General features: G+C 35.8%; 3 protein-coding genes and 1 pseudogene across 3 annotated transcripts; 2 read left to right on the top strand and 2 right to left on the bottom strand.

Moving 5' to 3' along the window:
• The first annotated feature begins 318 nt into the window (after positions 1–318).
• On the top strand, positions 319–1,716 carry LOC142540138 (syntaxin-121-like). The gene has a single exon (XM_075646078.1). The coding sequence runs from the start codon at positions 534–536 to the stop codon at positions 1,446–1,448; it is 915 nt and encodes a 304-aa protein (XP_075502193.1). The 5' UTR covers positions 319–533; the 3' UTR covers positions 1,449–1,716.
• Positions 1,717–2,475: 759 nt separating this feature from the next.
• Positions 2,476–3,946, bottom strand: LOC142540137 (E3 ubiquitin-protein ligase PUB23-like). The gene has a single exon (XM_075646077.1). It carries the CDS (start codon positions 3,854–3,856, stop codon positions 2,618–2,620), a length of 1,239 nt encoding a protein of 412 aa, XP_075502192.1. The 5' UTR covers positions 3,857–3,946; the 3' UTR covers positions 2,476–2,617.
• A 2,659-nt stretch (positions 3,947–6,605) lies between these two features.
• LOC142540136 (BEL1-like homeodomain protein 1) lies at positions 6,606–9,736 on the bottom strand (annotated as a pseudogene).
• Positions 9,737–16,678: 6,942 nt separating this feature from the next.
• Positions 16,679–19,716, top strand: LOC142538950 (protein CHROMOSOME TRANSMISSION FIDELITY 7-like). Its single transcript, XM_075644249.1, has 6 exons — positions 16,679–16,934; positions 17,444–17,705; positions 17,806–17,895; positions 17,985–18,053; positions 18,377–18,714; positions 19,213–19,716. The coding sequence occupies exons 1-6, from the start codon at positions 16,768–16,770 to the stop codon at positions 19,349–19,351; spliced, it is 1,065 nt and encodes a 354-aa protein (XP_075500364.1). The 5' UTR covers positions 16,679–16,767; the 3' UTR covers positions 19,352–19,716.
• The last annotated feature ends 193 nt before the right edge of the window (positions 19,717–19,909 follow it).

Here is a 19,909-nt window from a genome sequence, read left to right as displayed (position 1 = left end):
TCACGTTGACTTGGTGGGGTAAGTGGTGCAAGGAAGCTCTCTTGTGAGACGATCTCACGAATCTTTATCTGTGAGACAGATCAACTCTACCTATATTCACAATAAAAAGATAATATTTTTAACATAAAAAGTAATACTTTTTCATGGATTACCCAAATAAGATATTTGTCTCAACAAATACGACTCGTGAGACCGTCTCACACAATGTTCTTGCCAAATTATTTTTTAAAAGTAATATTTTCTGGTCCTTCGTATTATTATTTTAAAAAGTATTATCTAAAAATGACTCAATTTACATAATATGTATTGAATGGACAAATACCTGGTCAACTCCTATCATCCTCTTCATCTTATCTCGCCAAACTTTCTTGGTACATTTTCCCATGCATCAAACTCTAAACCTCCTTCTCTCGTCAGTCGTCACCATCGCTCCATTGTTTTGAAACAGAACCAGCTCCCCACTCCTGAATGTCATAAATTGTAGTACAAAATTGATCAGAAACTCTATTTTTCATTCACACAGATTCTACGAAATGAACGATCTTTTCTCAGGATCCTTCTCTCGTTTCCGGGAGCAAGATCAATCCCCGCCACCAAATTCACATTCAATCGAGATGACTAACTCCGGCTCCACAGGCGGAGTCAATCTCGACAAGTTTTTCGAGGATGTGGAAGCCATCAAAGACGAGCTCCAAGACCTGGAATCTCTGTTCGCCCAGCTCCAGGCATCGCACGAGCAAACCAAGACTATGCACAACGCAAAAGCCATTAAAGATCTCCGATCACGAATGGAGGCTAATATCTCCGCCTCTCTGAAGAAAGCCAAAATCATCAAAGTCAGATTAGAAGCACTGGATCGCTCCAACGCCGCCAACCGGAGCATCCCCGGCTGCGGCCCAGGAAGCTCCTCCGACCGGACTCGAACATCCGTGGTCAACGGCCTGAGAAAGAAGCTCCAGGAAACCATGGCCCGATTCAACGACCTCAGACAGAAGATTGGATCCGAGTATAGGGAAACTGTTCAGCGGAGATACTACACGGTGACCGGTGAAAATCCGGATGAGAGAGTTTTGGATCAGTTGATAGAAACAGGAGAGAGCGAGAGCTTTCTACAAAAGGCGATAGAGCAGCAGGGTAGAGGACAGGTTATGGATACTATAATGGAGATTCAAGAAAGGCACGATGCGGTGAAGGAAATAGAGAAGAATATGCGGGAATTGCATCAGGTTTTCTTGGACATGGCGGTTCTGGTGCAGAGCCAGGGGGAGCAGCTTGATGATATCGAGAGCCAGGTGAATAGGGCTAGTTCTTTTGTGAGAGGTGGGACTCAGCAACTCGAGGTTGCTAGGAAACATCAGAAGAGTTCGAGGAAATGGGCTTGTTATGGGATTATTCTGCTGCTGATTATCATCTTGATCATTGTTCTATCCATTCGGCCATGGAAGTAATCAATTACAGATCATTGAGTTTCAATCTTGACAAGTTATCTTTGTTAGACCATGATAATCACCTTTTTCGTTGTTGTATTTGCTTGAATATTTGTTTTTGTTCATTCTGGGAAATTAGGTATTTATTCTGAAATTTTGAATCAGGAAAGGCCTGATTTAATCTCTCGGATGGTTTCTTATATTTATGTTAATCTTTAACTCATTATTTGTGGAATTTTGTTCAAACTTCAAAGTAATTGTTCCGATACAAACGATAAGTTAAGTTTTATGCCACGATTAAAACGTCCTTTGTTTTTATATGTACCAAACCAGTGATTCCATTTAGCTAGACAAAAAAACAAATAAATAAAGACTAAAAGCAATTTGACGTGATGCTATATATATATATATATATACACCAGCCAATAGAGAAAGCAGAATCTTCTGCAAGTTGCCTAGAAAAAGATATGGAACGTGCAAAGCTAGCTGAGCTCTATCTATATAGAGAGAGGAGATATGGGAAAGAGATGGAAATTACATATGTGAGATTTAACGCTACAAAATTTTAATATGAAAGTTTAAGAAATAGTAGTTACAGGTATAATTAAGAGCACATAGAAAATTGAAAACTAATTTGAATGTAAGGACTATAGGGTACTCTCCGAAGACAGGCAGTACTTGTTACAATGACAACTTAGAATTGAATTGTGGCCAATCAATTATTCATATAATTCGCTTATAAGACGGTCTCACGAATCTTTATCTGTGAGACGGGTCAATCCTACCGATATTTACAATAAAAAGTAATACTCTTACACATGATTCATAAAAAGTGATATTTTCATGGATGACCCAAATAAAAGATTTGTCTCACAAATACGACCCGTGACCGTCTCACACAGGTTTTTGTCATTCGCTTACTGTTTAGATATCAATTTTTTTTAAACTCGACTTGTTTAATTTAATGTAGCATACATATGATTTATATTTATTACGTTGTCATATATATGGAGTCACACCATTAATAATAAGTTCGGAAACTTCAAAATTCAAGTTCAAACTAAATCTTTTAAAGAAAATATTGTTCTATATGGGCTCCAATATTCTGGTTGACCTTGTATTTTTCTAGCTAAAATAAAAATTTCCGACTAATTATTGTATATTCTAAAAATGTATTAATTCCCATCCGATCAAGATGGGTACGCACAAATCAAATTCTGGGGTATGCATGAAGGATTCCTCCAAGCCCTAGCATGCAATCGAAGAATTTCTCTTGCTCTCTCCTTTAACTTACTCCCACAATCCACTTGAAGAACTAGGCACAATTTGGACGCCACGCCAATCTGCAACATTTCCTGCAAAACTCCGGGAGTAGACGAAAATTTTGAAATCGAATGCAAAATCCTCACACCCCGCTCACTTGCCACCTGAGAGATCCGAAGTATTTTCTTCGAAACAACGGCTATTCCAGCGCTGTGATTCAGCAGCTCGGATCTCCCCTCCGCGCACTGGCACAGTATGTCCAGCACCACTAGCATCATTTCACTAGCCCTTTTATCCGACGAATCGAGTAAAAGATCGATCAATAAAGGAACCGCGCCTGCTTCCACTGCTTTGATCCTGTTCCTCCCCCACGGGCATACGTTGATCAGCGCTTTGAGCGTGGCTTTTGTAGCCTTTTTCGAGAACTCGTCATTCAAGATCAGTGCACATTGAAGAAAGAATTCGGAGCTTAGGTTGATGATGATTCGAGCTGGATCGGCTACTTCAAGAATTAACTTTAGTAGCATGATGGCATAAGCCCGTGATTCGTAGCTAGCAAATTGCATAATATTGGTCAAGGATTCGACTAATTCTTGGTTGCTGACTGATTCCAACCACGATTCCGACAGATGGAGACTGCAAAGAATGCTCAAAGCCTCCTCGCATATCAATTTCGATTCCGATTTATCTGCAGAGTCGTTATCAGCGCGATACGCTTCCAGGGTTTTATTTACAATCAACGACGCCAGGAACTCTGCGGTTCCGACTGCTTCCATGCATCTTTTATTGGTCAGATTCTGTGAAGCGATGGATTTAAGTCTTCGTAAGCAATCCATCTGCATTTGTGGAGACTCGGCATCGTTGAGTAGCTTCAGAACCTCAGACTTACTGACTGGAGATCTCGGTGTGGGGAGTCTTTCGAAGCCATGCGAGGCGTGGATGGTGCACCAGGATTGGATCAGGTGCCTGAGGGTGATGTTTGGGGTCAATTCCGAGTCGGAAAGGAGCTGCTTCGTGACCGGACATTTGTTGTTCTCGTGAGTGAAGATCCATTCTTCGATACTATCCCTGTCGAATGTGATGCCGGTAGAGATCGTCACCGGATCTGTCATCATTTCTAGAGTAATGGGACACAGATAATATGGAGGAATTTCAACTTCCGCCATTGATTTCTTCTGAAAATTATATATCAAGAATTATCGAACTTTCGCTTTAGGACTCGGGAGAATATGGAATCTTGTAATCGTTGATTTGCTTTTGTTTTGCAAATTCAGGTATCGGAGAATCGGTTTTATACGTGGGAAGTCAAAATTTTCAAAAGTCAACACACGCAATTGTGTGTATTTTGTGTGAATTAAGTTAGATGGATTTTCAAAAATTTTAAATATTTTGGGGATTTGGACTTAAAGACTTTTCCAATTTGTTATGTGTAATAAATTTGTGGAAATTTTCGTGCGCTGGAATGGGTTGTCTGCCACCGACGCTTTGACTTTATCTTAAATTATACAAGAAAGAAAAGTCAAATAGCATTTGTACATTTAATCACGAACCCTTTTATATATTCAATTATTGTTTGTATTAATAACTTTTAGATTCGTAGATTAATTGTAAGCAACTTCCGTTTTGACTTTTAATTCTTCTAATATAAAATTCGATAATACAAAAAGTTTGCATGGGTCGAAATTAAAAATCAAAAAGCAACTCCTTTAGGTTAAGAAACTATATTCCCCTGGGTGTCTCATCATTATGCATACTTTTGTCTTTTCGGACTAAATGATTTTTTTTTTAAGAAAAGACAGTTTTATTGATAAAAATCCATCGTCATCGGCATATCTTCGCTTAATTGTTGTTGGATATCTGTTATTATTATGTATTTTTAGATTATTACTATGTCAAACAACTTACTTCATAATTGGCTGCTTAAACCTTCACTGTCTGGGCCCTTCTGGTCAACCCTATATCCGCATGTGGCACGAAGCACACGGAATTTGCAAATGCAATAGCTTAATTTTCATTTACTTTTATTTATTTGACTTTTTTTTTTACATCGACTTGGCCAATTTTGTGTTTTTTAACAAGTCAATTGATCAAGAGAATTGATGGGTCGATATGACAATATCACGTCTAAATCGTGGGGATATGTATAATTATTAATTAACATCCACATTGATAAAATCTTCTTCAACCTGGTCTTATCCCGATTTATTAAATGTTATCTTATTATTCAACTTTATGATAATGTCGTACGAATTTATCCAATGATGTATGAATAAATTTAGTACGTACATAAGAATTATGAGTAGGTTTAGACGCCATCACGAGTCTTTGTTCGTGAGACGAAACAATCATACATATATTTACAAAAAAAAAAAAAACAATATTTTTTATACAAAAAAGTAGTACTTTTTCATTCATGATCCAAATAAAATATTCGTCGCACAGTTGACCCGTTGGATCTCACGAGAGTTTTCGTGAAGAATTATTCACCTTCACTCATTTTTTTTTTTAAAATTTTTCTACCTCAACTCCATAATGTATATAGGGTAATATCTATATCAAAAATATTAACTTGCTCGAATAAAATATGAACCCGTATTAGCAACCATTATGACAAGTGTTTTACAAAAATGTACCATTATTTTATTTCAGTATATATCCTGCTTTGCTCAGCTCAAAAGCCAGTTTAGTGTCGTTCAAGGTACCTTGGATGGTACAATATGGTGAGTTTCTATGTTAGAAGTTCAATTTTTTATTGTCTCTCTTATCTTATCTTTGAGTCTGTCGCACAATCGTTGTTTGGATAATATTGTATTGATCTTTTAGATTTACCTAAATCGCAACAAAAATAACGGTAGCAGGTTCTAATTTTTGTTTTTTAATAAAGGAAAGTCTGTTTCGTGTCGGAATCGGAATTTAAAATGACTAACATTGGGCCTCCAGTAAAACAGTGGGCTTCTTAGAATATTGCTCCGGTAATAATATGCGTTAGGAGGCCCAACCGTATTATTAAGACCGAAGGACTCGACCACGTAAAATTAGAGCCGATTCCATAACGTCTAAACAATGTATGAGTGAGCGTATGCTCTCTCACGAGCAGCTGTCTCAGTTACTTTTGTTTTTGTTTTTGTTTTTGTACAAGATTTTTGGATGAGATGAGATGCTATTGGCATGTTCGTGGTTATTTCATAATGTCCTTATCGATCCAGAAAGCAAAGGCCGATTCCGGGGTCATAGGGTCGACATAACTAAACACGAGCTTCGATTATGTTGGGGACAGTCGGATCGTATAAAGACAATGTATTTCGCATGATCATACATCATTTGTTTAATAATTTGAGTTAATATGAACACAGATGCAAGATATTTAATACTCAGACCTAACACATATAAAGTCTGATACAGCATGGTTTTTTCAAGAATTATCGTGTTGAAGAAAGGCAGCCGTTTTGACTGATCTTTCAAGGAACGTCCTCTAGCCATCTTATCTTTTATTGGAACCAAAAGGCTATTTTCTTTTCATTTTCGATTGTTCTCTCATTACCACATACATTGGAGCAAACTCTACAAGATAAGGTCTTCACTCTCCTGTGGTGCGCAGGAATTCGATTAAAAATGATAAAGCTGTAAAGTTAGTCTAGTAAATCTCCCACTCATACAAGCAGCCATTCTTTTTTGGGATTTTTTATTCAAATTAAAGAAACATTTGTCGTTCTATTCAGTATACAAAGAATCAATCGCCACTTTTAGTTTATTGCTGATTTCCAGTCGATCCATCGTACTCTGAAGCAACAAGATTTTGGCCATATGATATATATATTTTGTCTTCAACTTGTAATCTATGTTTTTAAGAAAATGTTATACACAATGTCGGTTACAAATTATGTTACAAAATTATTTTATTTGGCATTTCACTAGTATATATAAAAGTTTCACCCTTTATTCTTCTATACCACCCAATATTGCAGGCGTCTACATATTCAGTATCACAATCATCTACTTATCTGCAGCAATAAAATTAATGTACAATCACAACCCATATATATCCCTTTTGGAGATCCTAGCCTATCTGAAAGAACTCGAAATGTATATATATACTATTCTATATAAATCTTCTTCCTTCTCCGCACCAGTGTAAAAGGAACTTAGTATTCTGAAGTTATGAAGTTTGCTTCACCGATTTCGACTCCCCTTCCTATTTGTATGCTTTGATTTGGGAGATATGTTGAATGTGATCCCGAAATGGGAAGGCTTTCGCAGTGGGGGAGGCCCAGGGTGAGTGAAACGCCATTTCCGGAATATGGAGCTTGGAATGACTCAGACCCGAATCTCTCCAGTTCACCCATTGGATACGAGCCAAACCCTCCAATGAAATTCGTGGGAGCCCCCATAAATGTGAAACCATCTCTGGTTTGCCTCTCGGTGCCAAATTTTAGGGACATCAGACCGGTATCGGTTGTCTTGGAGGCAAAGTCTATTATTTCAGGATTCCTTTGTTTCTTGGGACTCGGTTGGGTGATTCTTTCCCTTTCGGACGATGCAACGAGGTTGTAAACTGGTTGGTTTCTGATGTTTGCTCCGCTTTGGGACGTCGAATTTGTAGGTATTGCCATTGTTGAAGCAATTTTATGGTTTAATGGCTGGTGTGTTTCATGACTGGAGATGATGCTTTTGCTCGGTTTCTTGGTGACTGGGCTCGTTTCTGGAGATTTCGAGATCGATTCATCGATTGTTCTCTTTTGCGATGTTTATCCTCGGATCCATTTTTCTCATTTTCTTTAACTTCTTCCAAATACATCTCCTCCACCATCGGCTTCCATAGTCGAACCCGAGCATTTATGAACCAATTAGACACCTGTAAAATGACATAAAGATTATATACAATTAATACAAAAATGAAGTACAAGAAATGATCAAGAATCAACGGAATGAATAAACTTGTACCTGACTCCTGGTGAGTCCTGTCTGTTTAGCAAGCATGATCTTATCTGAATCCTTCGGATAACTACACACCAACGGCAATCAAATTCAATGAGAGAAAACTCATAAACCTTGCAGAAAAGTATAGAAGGGGTACTTCAAGAAATCTCGAAACAACTTACGGATGGAGGAAATGTTCGAAAAGCCAGGCGCGTAGTACAGAAACAGATCTTTCTGGCAGTCCTCTCTGGGGTCTCCAAGCGTTTTCCTGGATCATTCCCAGTTGTTGCAAAGCTCTTTGCTGCCGAATCTGATTATCAACATATTTGAGTCTCGAACCTTCCATCTTATCTCCGAATCTGTCTTCTTCACCTAAACTTTTGCTTGCAGATTTGATTTGGCCCAAGATTGAGTCTTTTAGGCACCGGAATTGTTTCGAGATTGTTTGAAGAGCGACAGCTGTGTAAACCTTTGCAGAGCCAATTCCAGCTGCATGTTCGAACCAAGAAATTACAATCTGCATCTGGTGATGGTATTGCCTGTACCTCTGCTCAACCTTTAGAACACATGTTTGCATGGTTAAACTTTAGAAATTTGATGTGAGAAATATCGATAATTCTATGCTGAATGAAAGAAGACAGTACTGCAAAATACTTAAAAAAGAAGAAATTTGGTTTCTGATTGAACAGATTTCATGTTCTTGGATACGGAATTGCAGTGGAAAGTACTCTTTCTTTTTGGCAGGCCTAAATAAAAGAAATAGAAATCGCAATCAAGTTTTCTTGTAATAATGAAAACAGAACTGTTGGAAAAGAACACACCTGACATGAAAATCAGATGATGGTAACCCTTTAATTTTTTAGATTCAACTTCAGATTTTAAAAGCCTCCTTGTCATGTATTCTTACACAATCGAAAACAGAAATATAATATGCCTACCTCGTCAAGCATGTTAACAAGTTTCCCTTTCTTCATCTGAATTTCCTGTCTCTCTGCTGTACTAAGCTCAGACCCACGTTTTGCGCTGCTCTCGTCACCACTTAAACCATCTTCATTCGCCGCATCGGCCGCCGCAGCCTTTGATTTTCCATTAGTCTCTAGCTGCCCATTTATCCCCTTGTCGGATTCATTTCTACTCTTTTCTCCTTTCCCAACATTAGCAACTTCATCAAGAAGCTCCTGCACCACTTTCAGATACTTGGAACTCCACAGTACACTCTGCGCCCCATTCCTGCCGGCAAAAACGCCGGAAGTTGAGGATGGCGATCTTCCGGAAGTACCCTTAAAATCACCGCCACGTGGAGTAGAAGCGGTGGTGACGACTGCTTGAGTGGGAACCTCCCTTTCCTGCTCAAAAGAACCATACACCATCGGCGGCAGCGGCGGCTGCTGCTGCTGCTGGGAAGATAGGCTCAAAGAAAGTCCTTGATGAGAGCGCGAAACCTCACGCGCCTCCTGTAGGTCGATATGCTGGTTGTAAAGATTGTAGTGGACTCCCGGAAGGAGTCCGTGGAGCGCCGATACGTTCGGTTGTTGAGACTGCTGTTGGGTTGACATGGCAGCTATGGCGGTTGAATCGGAGCTCTGGATGGGGATGCCGACAAAATGTTGAGTATGTGACGGCGGCGCGTGGCAAAAAGGGAGTGAGTTCCCTGATGAGTTGGAGTTGAGGAATACGAAGTTGCTGCTTTTTTCAGCTGCTGGCGGTTGGTTGTCAGAGAATCCAACGTAGGCGGGATTCATGAAAATAAGGGTTTGTAATCCATCGCCACTTCCTAGGATCTCCGAATTCCCATGAAAGTACGTAGCCATCAATCTTGGAGAAGAATATAAACACTGATCATTACAACTGCGAATTCACATGAAAAATATATAAAACTCGCGCGTACCTGTTGATGAAATTTCTGTTCCTGAAATCTACGAAAATTGACTAAAGACGAAACCAGTGCAACGGCGGATGAACCCTGAAAATTTCAGAAAAGAATAACAACAATGAATAAACTATTATTCCTTTAAAGAACCCTTATACCAAAAAGTCCAACACACTGTACAATCTACTTTTCTACAACCCCTTGGAGCTGCTACCTTCTATCAGGAAAACCAAGAATCCTATAAACACTATTAAAATAAATAATAAAGTACTTCTTCATATATATAGCTAGTATCATTGGTGATATATGTACCAGTCAGAGCGTACACGTGCTTCTTCATCGTCATCTGCAGATCAATATTGAAAGTGATCTTCAAACTTGGGAGAAATTATCATCAACGTTTAACAAGCAGCGGTGTGTGAGAATATTAAGTTACATGAAAAAGATAGAAGACACACATCGTATCATAAAACAGAAACAGGCAGGCTTCCACAGAGCTTATATATAATAATATAATTATAAATATATGTGATTTTTGTCTATATAAAATAGTGATTTACAAGTGGGTTCTTCCTTTAAATAATTTGTTGATATGAAACCATTTAACTCTCAAACTCTCGTTTCCTCTTCACGAGAGATATATGAAAAAGTGGTGTAGTTAATCAAATAACATTGGTCAAATATATATATATTTTTTAAAAAAATAACATTGTATTTGAAGTCATATTTTAAAATGAAGTCTGTCAAAAATTATTCTCCCAAATATGTCTGAAAAAGCATGGTTGAAAAAAAGATGCTCACATTTATAATTCACTCATTTATCCACACATTTATTATCTTTCGTACGGAGCCAGAGAGCAAGGGCAAACATATTCTTTTTATTCTTTATGACCTTACTTCAATATTTTATAATTTAAAAAAATTGTTGTACATTTCTCAATATTTAATTTATATGAATATACCAGGACTATTAAAAAATATGTTACTAAAAATATAAATTGAACTATTTATTTAAAACAACAAAAAAGAAACGAAATATACTTAATCGGGACAGATTGAGTATAAACGGGTAGAGGTGATTCATTTCAATATATCGTTTATTTTTTTATTTGTTGATTCAATCGAGTTCTGAATGGAGCTTTAGTTCGTTGATTTGACGCAGAGCATGCATTTCTCCTTTTCAATTGAATCATTGGATGGTGTCAATTGTCAAGTGTGGATAGTCTCTGAACAACACAGAACTTCGATACCTGAATTAATATATCAGAGCCAGACATGGAAAATATTCCAGTAAATTAATGTGATGTGTGAGGATGCAGTTAGAAGATTGTGTGAAAAGTGCCGATTCATTAGTTGATAAACTTCATTCCCTTTCCTAAAAAAAATTCAAAAATCTTGTCTTCCAAGATGTATATTTGCTTTTTTCATCTGTCTATGTAACTGGATTATAATGTAATGTAATATTACCGGAGAATACACAAGGTTATATCATTAATATATTTTCTATACTTTAATTTAAGAGTATTCCTATTGTGAAACGGTCTCACACTTGTTTATTTGTAGGACGACTATATTTACAATAAAAAGTAATATTTTTGGTATAAAAAGTAATATATTTTCATGGGTGATGCAAATAGAATATTTGTCTCATAAAATTCACTGTGAGACCGTCTCACGTGTGTTTTTGGTTTAATTTAATTATAAATTTGCCTAAATGGATTGTAAATTGTAATGCAAGATTTGGTTGGGGTAATCTATTTTTCTTATATATATTAATCCTTCAACTAACCACTTAAACAACGTTAGTTATTAATAACGTTCGCATCAGGTCATTGGTTGTGATAGACTGATTAATTTATTGATAATTTACTGTATGTACGTATATGGTTAATTAATAAAAAAAATTACAAGGAGATGCAAGAAAATATAATGGGGACAGGCAGGCTATTTTAAATTATATAATGGGGACAGGCAGGCTATTTTAAATTTAATGTGTTTAATTATGATAGTTTGTAATTTTAGACTTTAGGTTTCGCCAAAAAGTTTAAAAAGAAAACCATAATTGGAGGACCCCATTTCCTTGTTCATTGGTCAATGACTTTAAATAAGGGAATAGTGGTCCTTCAAAAATACCAATAAAGCGACGAAATTGCACAGGCGACCTTTGATTTGTTAGGTTTCGCCCATTTTCATACTTAAAAATAAAATTTGTAATATATATAATTTTTTAATATTCTTTATTTCAAAAAAATTGTTTTAATATTCTTACGATGATTCTATTAAACAATAAATTAATCGTTTAGTGGTTGTGGGGAGAATTAGGATATATATATAATATTACGAAGGAAAAAGTTAAGATAAATCATTTGAAATATTAAATATTGTAATCGATAGAAATAGCACCTAAAAGTATAATGAAAAGATTTTATTAATATACGTAACTTTCAAGTATTTGGGAAAATTATTGACGTATACACGTGATGAATTTTTGGACTTAAAATATGGATGAAATATCTTTTCATTTAGTTATTTAATTAAATATTTTATTATAAAATCATTTCCAATGGAGAATAAAATTAATCGAATCTTTTAAATTTAATTTGTATTTGAATATTCATCATTGAAAATTTAATATCTATGCCACCTTAGCTTTGGTTTTCTAATTGTGAAAACGCGATCCATTTTCACGGTCGGAAAAAATTGGATTAATGGAAAATTTAAGTTTTCAAATCCATATATTCCATGAAGATCATTTGTATAAAAACAAGATTTTCTAAACTACATTCAATTTATGGTAAAATTCTAATAATTTAATATAACCTTACATATAATTAAATCACCAGGTATATAAATTGTTTTAACGCAATATATATATATATATATATATTTTATGTAAAGGTTATTGATGTTGGCTTTGCTTTGTCACCTGTCGTCCTCCTATTAAATCAAAATAACGTTTAATTTGTTTATTTCCAAAAGACCCCTCACTTCATTAGATTCTCCTGTCAATTACCAATATAATCATTAAGTCTATTGTAACATGATCTCATAAATCTTTGTTCGTGAGACAGTTTAACCATACTCATATTTATAATAAAAAATAATATTTTTATGTGCGACTCAAATAAAATATTCGTCTATTGATGTGAGACTGTCTGACACGAGTTTTTGTGTACTATCGTCGTCATCATCTCACTATGATCTCCATTTCATCAATTAATGCTTTGTGAACTAACTAAATATTTTATCTTCATCTTTGTTTGGGACCGATATCATAAATTAACTGTTTAGTTGATGTTACAATATGATAATTAGTACAATTTCAAAGCAAATAAGTGACGGACAAGTTAATTAATACTCTGCAATATAATATCAGTAGAAATTAAAACATAATTTTTTTTTTTCAAGAAGATCAACGGAATCAGGCTGTTCATAATACTTTTGCTCGGATGCTGTTTTTATGATTGATCTTGTGAGATCCTTTTTGTATGGATTCACGAAGTTTCATGTGGGTCATCTCTTTTTTTTCCTTGATCATTTAGAGTGGCTCTTGACTCTGTATATCATGGGATTCTTTCTTTTGCCAAAATCCCATCCACGTAGAGATTAAATCGCTCAACTTTTATCCTCCTAATTTATTGGATTCCAATTCCTGATCGTTGGTGTCACTAATGATACTCCACACGTATAAAACACGTAAGAATAACTAGCTTATTATTAATTTAATTGTTGTCAAAAACTTATGTGAGACGATCTCACAGGTCGTATTTTGTGAGACGGATATCTTATTTGGGTCATCCATGAAAAAATACTACTTTTTATGCTAAGAGTATTATTTTTTACTGTAAATATCGGTAGGATTAACCCGTCTCACAGATAAAGACTCGTGAGACCGTCTCACAAGAGACCTACTCTTAATTGTTATATTTTTAGTTGAAATTAGAGACTGAAAAAAAATGGGGATAGACACTTTTAATGTATTTGTACAAGATGTTTGCGAAAACATCTCATTTGAAAACAAAAGGCAACGATGTGTTTTTTGAATCAAGATATCCGCGCAAACATCTTTAACAAAAAATGCACCAGGAGAAATACAGAATCACTTGTAAACATGTGCCTTGTTAAAAATTGTGTTACTCTTACAAAAAAAATTATGATATATTTAAAACGGCTTAAACAAATTGTTCGCTTAAAGGTGCTATCTACCACATTGATAATTATTTTTAGTTGAATTCGGTAGGGTTCAAGATTCGTTACATAAAATTTACCTGTGAGACGATCTTACAAGTTTTTTTGTGATATTTGTTTGTGTTAAATATAAATACAGAGCTAGAAAAATCTACATGAAAAATACAATGATGCCCAAATAGTTACGCAGTTGATATATAAAAAAGAAAATCAATTACAAATAATTGAGACCAATAATATTTAATAGGCGAAGATGTCTAACTTGTAGAAAAACGAAGGATAGGATTCCACGCGAACTATGAGCGCGTCAACCTCACATCCCCTGAACACACGGGGCCGGCACAAAGATTAGCATTTGTCAGGCCCCACGTGTCCAATCAAACAAAGCGATTGAGCCTCACGCCCCCACGGACCTTCCTTTTTCGACAATTTTTTTAAAAAATAGTGAAAAAAGTCAATAAAATAGCCAATAGGAGGAAAGACGTATGGCCATTGGCCATTACTTTTAATAATTCACAAATCGACGACTTAACCTCTTTGTCGGCACGACAAATGTCGGATTCTTAGTTGTGTAGACAATCGTCCGCTCTCGTTCGAGTTCATAGTCGTCGCCACGTCTACTAACTCATCGTAGTGGTAACTTATTCGGAAAAATTATAATTTTGGTTATCTATGTTGTTAAATAAATCCATCAAATTTCATGAATCAAATCAGATAAAAATCACAAGACGACAATGGATTTGAGACCTGTTAATATAAATTGACAAAAACTTGTGTGAGACGGTCTCATGGGTCGTATTTTGTGAGACAGGATCTTCTATTTGATTCATCCATGAAAAAATATTACTTTTTTATGATAACAGTATTACTTTTTATTGTGAATATCGGTAAGATTGACCCGTCTCATAGATAAAAATTCGTGAGACAGTCTCACAAGAGAGCTACTCATATAAATAATATCTAATAATATAAACCCTAATGTGGAATTTTATTTATATTACATATTTTTTTACGACGAATATTTTGCCAAGAGATAAGTAATAATGGGTTCTATGAAAAGTTGTATAGCATGAATAATGGGGCACCTAGGAGTATGTTAGTGAAGAGGAATAAACAGTCAATTCAATCCCCAAAAGAGATGGATTGTGACCTTAGAGAAGTTATCCCTAACTTACATGCTTGCTAAGACTAATTATTGTCTCTGCGAAAAAGATGGGATGCACTAATATTTTGAGTCAAGTGGCTTACACTCACACATATTTCGAAAGAGAGAATATATTTTGTATCATTATTATTACGCCACTTATGTTAATAGTCACTAGGATTCGTTGCAACTGGTATTCATGGGCGGACCCAATTACCAAAAAGCTTGTATATCATTTATTCTACCCGAAATTAGTTCCAAAGAAGCTGAAAATATTTTTAATATAGAACTCTTGTAGAAATAAGGGTCAGATTCTAATTCACACAAGATTTCATCGTACACATATACTAAAAATTAACTCATGTAATATCACCAACCGTAAATACAATGAAACCTTTAAATGTGAATTTCAAATCTTTTTTAGTATACAATTTCTCCAGTTTCTTAAGGGTTTGTCCTCACAAGAAACAAAAATTAACGATCTTAAGGGATTGTGCGCACAAGGCACCTAGCTCTTACCATCCACATTTTCTTAAAAAGTGAGAAACATTGGAAGATAACAGAAAATCGAGGAAACAGACGGTTGCAAATTTCAGAAAATATTATGTGTTCAACAATACACATAATTACTTTATTTACTATATTATTTCGATAATTCTTGATTAGTTCGAGTTAAACATTAAAAAAAGGGAGGAGACTGGAAAGTATAACATCTTCAAAAAAAAAATAGAAGCATATAGATTTTACCAGAGTGATTGGGGTTAGGCACATGAGAAAAAATAAGGAAAAAATAGGATTTTTTATATAAAACTTAAAAATATAAAATTCTACTCTAATTTGGCGGGCCAGCCCGCAACCCAAACGGGCTCAACCCATTTGGCCCGCAACCCAAACGGGCTCAACCCTTTTGGCCCGTCTTCTAACGGGCTGCTATTTTATCAACCCAACCCGCTCAATTTTTATGGCGGGGCGGGCCGGCCCGATGGGCCCGACCCAATTTGACAAGCCTAGTTGTTGCTAGGAAGAAAAGGGTCTTCGGCTACAGAGAAGAGAACACAACACACATCGCAAAAACTCCAGGCGACTCTCTGGAGAATTCTCATAGATTTTGTCAATTTTTTTCATGTTTTTCCAGTGAAGCGGCCCGTATCTTAGCAAGATGGATGTCAAAAAAAAAAAAAAAAAACAATAATAAAAAAGACCAGCTTCAGAATATTGATTTTTTAAAAAAACAAAAATTTGTGTGAGACGGTCTCACGAGTCGTATTTTGTGAGACAGATCTATTATTTGGGTATCCATGAAAAATTATTAATTTTTATGCTAAGAATATTACTTATTATTGTAAATATACGTAGGATTGACCCGTTTGACAAATAAAGATTCGTGAGACCGTATCACAAAAGACCTACTCTTTAAAAAATTGCGGAAAAATATACAATGTAACTAATAGAGTAGAAATGTGGTTTCAAAAAACGATTCATAAAAAATTAATATTTTTTATTAATTGGGTTGAGCCGAAATCTAAAATTGAAATTTAAAATATAATGTAAATTAAATACTTGTAATATATAGTGTTATTTTAATTGTAATCTTTATTCTGGTGGGACCCTTTTAATAGTTTTTTCAGAATGTGATTCGACCATGTGGTCGTGATATTCATACTCACATTCAGTCTGGTGGGCCGTATGGTTTTTAAAGATTTAAACCAGACAGAATACAACTTAGAGAGTAGCATAACTGCTATTTTTGGATCATCAAGATTCTGGGCTGGAATTTGATTGTTGCAAATCTGGGCCGGCCCAATGGAGCTTCTACGAAAGTCCATGAAACTCCGCCCGGCTATCATTTTAGCGGGAAACAATCGAAACTCAAACTTTGGCGCTTTTCACGGTACCTACAATCCTCTCAATCATCAACATATCCAACGACGAGACAAAATTGGAGAGAAATCTGAGGGATGCAATCGAAGATTAGTACCTTCTTCAAATCCTCTCCTTCTCTCCGCCAGAAATCTCCCGACCGAGCTTCCCATCCAGATCATTTATTTAGCTTTGACGCCCACAATTTGACCATAGAGCCAGATATCACTGTCACGATCAAACGAAAGAACCCAGACTCCAACAGGTACGTATCAAAATTGGTTTTTGTTGGGATCTAGTTAATGTAATACAACGCCTTTCGCATTTTAGTTCGTTTTAGAATTTGTTGGTTTGCTTGAACTATTTGTGTTACTGCATTTTCAGGTTCTATTAAGATCATTTACATGTTGGGGGGAATTTTTTTCTGTATTTTAAATAATTTTCACCACTTTTTTTTTTAAATAGAAATGAGCGCAATCGATTGCTGTCACTAACTGTGAGTTGATTCCCTAAAAAATTGATGTTCACTAAGGGTTTTCAGTTATTCTTTTGCTTATGAAGAAGTCTTATCTGCTTCAATCTTTTTATTATGCATCAGTTATACCCTGTTTTGGATATGAGTGAGCTGTTTCAAACAGATCGCTATGTAGCCTGTACTTAGTATATGTAATAAGGTATGACTGTATATTAAAGCATGCGCGATCTTATGGTAAATACATGTGTACACTAAATAACAAGTTTAATAAACTCGATAATACTTTCTTGGATTGGTAGTGCGAATAATCATGCATCAAATCAGAAGGCATCGAAGAAACGGGATTCCGAAGGGAAAATGGACAAATTTGGGCTGGTTAAGTGTAAAAATGTTTTAAACAAGAAGAGAAATTATGCCCAGCTATACTTGGAGGTCGGGCAGTCTGATTTTCTTCTACATACATGTAAAACATGCGGGTTCAGGTATTCTACTGGGGATGAAGGTGACGAGAAGGTTCACAAGACATTTCACAAGAATTACACTCATGGGATCCCTTTCAAGGTTGCAAGAAACCGGCTGCACGATCAATTGTGTACCTGCAATTTACATTAATGTTTTTATCACTCGATTTAAATTATGCCATTTTTTTTATCATTTCAAGGGTTGGCGTAGCGAAAGGATTATTGATTCGCTTGAAAATGGACGTGTAATTTTGGTGCAAGAGGGTGATTCTGTCACACAACAAAAGAAGGTTGCCCAAGGCTATACTTTTCGCTGTTTGCTTGGCTTGAATTTGGTACAGTTTTTTCTGTGATGTATATCCAATATCCCACTTTTCAGGTTCAGGATGTTGTGCACATGATGGAGATGGAGCTTGGAGAGGGGTGGATACTTCATAAGCAGTGTAAGGTTGCAAGCTGATATCATACTCTCGATATATTTCTCCTCATTTTTTGTTTAGATTCTTTATCATTCTTGTATCTTACAGTGTTATTAGCATCAAGTGTCAAATTTTCTGACTTACGCTGCTTATCAGGGATTGGCCGTTTGATTGTTTTGTATATCTGGTCCTTTGTCATCATATAACCCAAAACTGCTGTTAGTTTCTCTACACGATTGGTAGAGAGTATATTTTTTTCCTGTTGATTGAACTGGCAAAATTTGTGGAATTCACTCGTTTTGCTGAAAGTTGCAACTGGGAAGATGCTTTATGCATTGTTTTTTTATAGCAGGTATACATGTTTGTTTCATCCCAACGGATGTCAGGATGTCTGGTAGCTGAACCAATAAAGAAAGCTCACAAGATTATCCCAGGCACAGTAGACGAAAAATACAACAACGTGCCTGCAAAAGAAGCAAGGAGTGCAGTTGCACTTGTATTTGGCGGTGTTAATCTTCAGAGAGAAATAATGAGAAAATCTTCTGCTATACCTTACGAAGAAGGGAGCCCTGATGGAGTGATTCTATGCGAGAAGGATTCTGTGCCTGCTGCTTGTGGGATTAGAGCCATTTGGGTTGCTCAATGTAACAGAAGAAAGCACATAGCCTCGTATCTGCTTGATGCTGCAAGGTATGTCAGGACTGGTCTATTTTACAAAATGCTGGCTTTTAATACTTCCCCTAAAATTTATCAGCGGTGGAGGCAAATGATACAATATGGTTTTCGAGGTTTTGGAGCTGGTTTGTACTTAGAATCAAATTGAGTCAAAATAGAGCTTGGAAACGAAAGTTCCAGCCAAAACCCAATCTATAATGTTACTAGGAGTGAAATTCCAGTTCAAAATAGTTTTTTCTCAAACTGAGCTCAAACGAATTAGATGAAATTATAGCTTAAACAAAATAGAAAAATTCAAGTGACAATCAATTTGATTCATGCTGGCAAAACGACTCCAACTGTTGAAGCAGAGTAGGTTTGCTCCATTGATATGCATACCATGAGAAATGTGGAAATGACGCTAAAATTCTTTTCTAAATGAATCTATAGACATTTTATAAGTGAAAATTTTGTTTATTTTCTTTCTCCAATATTTCTAACAATGCCTCTCCCATCTGTATATCCTGCCTTCAGGAAAAGTTTCTGCACAGACGTACATCTGGAGCAAATGCAATTGGCATTTTCTCAACCCACCTCACTTGGGAAAGCTTTCATATCCAGTTATACTAGAACCACTTCTTTCTTGGTGTATAAAACAAGTAACGACGAGTAAGAGACGATTAAACAAGTGTACAAGTACCACATACGGTAGGATCTGTCCACACTTTTGTTTGAACTTATGCTTTCAGAATGTTGCATGGTTTCAGGATTCTTATTACTTTAAATAATTTCAATCTCTAAAGAGGTTAGAACTTAAAAGCATCCTACTGACTGCATCTATCTCACAGCAATATTATGAACACGATCTGTTTGTTTTGTGGTAGTTTGAGAAGATTATACGGTATACCTCTTCTAGTTCAACTGCTTTCTTGCTACTGCTAGTTCCTAGTCCTTGAAGAGAATATACGGGGTGTTTGAAATGGTTCTAATATCATATGTTGAGCGATGATGATGATTTTTATCCGAAGTACTAATAAGAGTGAGGCTAACTATAATTTTAACTCAACCATGAAGCTAATTTTAGTAAACCTTTCGTATTCGATTTGAATATTTTTTAATGAATATGACTCGTTTATGTAAAAAGATGAACCATCTCTGACTATTTAATGTATTTTATGTAAGAAAAAAAATGACACATGACTATAAATAGCGGTGATTGATGTCCTTAAAT

Source organism: Primulina tabacum, chromosome 3, assembly GCF_025594145.1.
Source record: "Primulina tabacum isolate GXHZ01 chromosome 3, ASM2559414v2, whole genome shotgun sequence".
NCBI classification, from domain to species: domain Eukaryota; kingdom Viridiplantae; phylum Streptophyta; class Magnoliopsida; order Lamiales; family Gesneriaceae; genus Primulina; species Primulina tabacum.
Note: the sequence above shows the minus strand (reverse complement) of the source record. Positions and strands in the feature narration are given on the sequence as shown.